Source organism: Notolepis coatsorum (assembly GCF_963971535.1).
Source record: "Notolepis coatsorum genome assembly, chromosome: 6".
Classification (NCBI taxonomy): Eukaryota; Metazoa; Chordata; class Actinopteri; order Aulopiformes; family Paralepididae; genus Notolepis; species Notolepis coatsorum.
In genome coordinates this window covers 169,355,248-169,357,747 of record NC_140170.1, presented here as the reverse complement: position 1 = coordinate 169,357,747, position 2,500 = coordinate 169,355,248, and the positions used below count along the sequence as shown (strand labels likewise).

Below are 2,500 nucleotides of genomic sequence, written 5' to 3'. Positions count from 1 at the left end.
TCCCTCGATACCAACCGCTGAAATGCCCTTGAGCAAGGCAGTGTCCCTGGAGTTGCTCAGTGGCCAACAGTGTCAGAAAAGTGCACGCATGCTCAGAGAACCTACCCTGGTAAATTAATAAAAAAAAAAAAATTATAATAATAATAATTTAAAAATAAAATAACCACACAAACACGCACCTGTCGGTTGGAGGGCGTGGCGTCTCGTACTCCCTGGGCCACCTTGGCCAGGATGTTCACCAGCCAGCACTGCCGGTCCACCTCCTCTCTGAGGCTGCGGCCCACGCAGCACAACAGCGCCCCCAGGAGGTGCTGGTACCTGCCGCTGAACAGGCGGTCCTGCAGGGCGTCCTTCAGCAGCCTGCTCCAGCACAGCATGGAGGACAGCACCGCTCAGCACAGGCTTCTCCTTTTTATTATTATTGTTATCATGATTTTATATGCTGTGTGATTTTATATGCCGTGTGATTTTATATGGCTTATTTCTGTATGTACACTCGACGTGACTGTAAATGAGGGGAAACCTCAGTTGCCTTTCGAGTTTAAATAAAGATTTGAAATGAAATGAAAAGGAAAAATGCATTAATTCAGTCATAGTTTGTTCACGTTTACAGCTGCCAGCCTCATTGAAACGTACCCGTTGCAATTCCTAAAGCCACCAGCAGGTGGCGAAAACACAGTTTATTTGCTCTATCCAGTAAAGCACAGGAGACAACATCTGCTTCTACTATGCAGTATCACATAAAACATGATTTTGTCTTATTTGTGTGCGAGAGACTCAGGCTGGTTGGTCTGTGATGAACGACCAGGCTACTGTACCAGAACAGGTAGTGGGCGATGAACGACCAGGCTACTGTACCAGAACAGGTAGTGGGCGATGAACGACCAGGCTACTGTACCAGAACAGGTAGTGGGCGATGAACGACCAGGCTACTGTACCAGAACAGGTAGTGGGCGATGAACGACCAGGCTACTGTACCAGAACAGGTAGTGGGCGATGAACGACCAGGCTACTGTACCAGAACAGGTAGTGGGGCGATGAACGACCAGGCTACTCTACCAGAACAGGTAGTGGGGCGATGAACGACCAGGCTACTGTACCAGAACAGGTAGTGGGCGATGAACGACCAGGCTACTGTACCAGAACAGGTAGTGGGGCGATGAACGACCAGGCTACTGTACCAGAACAGGTAGTGGGCGATGAACGACCAGGCTACTGTACCAGAACAGGTAGTGGGCGATGCGGACGTCCCCAATGGCTCTCCTCAGCAGGAAGCGAACCAGCGGGCTGTCCAGGTAACACTCATACTTCAGAGCCTAGAGGGGAGGGGGAAGAGAGAGAGAGAGAGAGAGAGAGAGAGAGAGAGAGAGAGAGAGAGAGAGAGAGAGAGAGAGAGAGAGAGAGAGAGAGAGAGAGAGAGAGAGAGAGAGAGAGAGAGAGAGAGAGAGAGAGAGAGAGAGAGAGAGAGAGAGAGAGGGGGGGGAGAGAGAGAAAGAGACAGAGACAGAGAGAGTGAGAGGGGAGGTGTAATGTGTACTATAGTGTGTACTACAGTGTGTATTATTACCTGCACTAGCTGGGTATAGTGTGTACTACAGTGTGTATTAGTACCTGTACTAGCTGGGTATAGTGTGTACTACAGTGTGTATTAGTACCTGTACTAGCTGGGTATAGTGTGTACTACAGTGTGTATTAGTACCTGTACCAGCTGGGTATAGTGTGTACTACAGTGTGTATTAGTACCTGTACTAGCATGGTATAGTGTGTACTACAGTGTGTATTATTACCTGTACTAGCATGGTATAGTGTGTACTACAGTGTGTATTAGTACCTGTACCAGCTGGGTATAGTGTGTACTACAGTGTGTATTAGTACCTGTACTAGCTGGGTATAGTGTGTACCACAGTGTGTATTAGTACCTGTACTAGCTGGGTATAGTGTGTACTAGTGTGTATTATTACCTGTACTAGCTGGGTATAGTGTGTACTACAGTGTGTATTAGTACCTGTACTAGCTGGGTATAGTGTGTACTACAGTGTGTATTAGTACCTGTACTAGCTGGGTATAGTGTGTACTACAGTGTGTATTAGTACCTGTACTAGCTGGGTATAGTGTGTACTACAGTGTGTATTATTACCTGTACTAGCTGGGTATAGTGTGTACTACAGTGTGTATTAGTACCTGTACTAGCTGGGTATAGTGTGTACTACAGTGTGTATTATTACCTGCACTAGCTGGGTATAGTGTGTACTACAGTGTGTATTAGTACCTGTACTAGCTGGGTATAGTGTGTACTACAGTGTGTATTAGTACCTGTACTAGCTGGGTATAGTGTGTACTACAGTGTGTATTAGTACCTGTACTAGCTGGGTATAGTGTGTACTACAGTGTGTATTATTACCTGCACTAGCTGGGTATAGTGTGTACTACAGTGTGTATTAGTACCTGTACTAGCATGGTATAGTGTGTAGTGTACTACAGTGTGTATTATTACCTGCAC

General features: G+C 46.5%; 1 protein-coding gene across 1 annotated transcript in view; it reads right to left on the bottom strand.

Annotated features, from left to right (window-relative positions):
- Positions 1 to 2,500, bottom strand: part of pik3c2b (phosphatidylinositol-4-phosphate 3-kinase, catalytic subunit type 2 beta) — a 242,649-nt gene that overhangs the window by 27,963 nt on the left and 212,186 nt on the right. Inside the window, 2 exon segments of the mRNA XM_084316485.1 lie at positions 180 to 360; positions 1,222 to 1,316. Coding sequence (XP_084172611.1) covers positions 180 to 360; positions 1,222 to 1,316 — 276 coding nt within the window.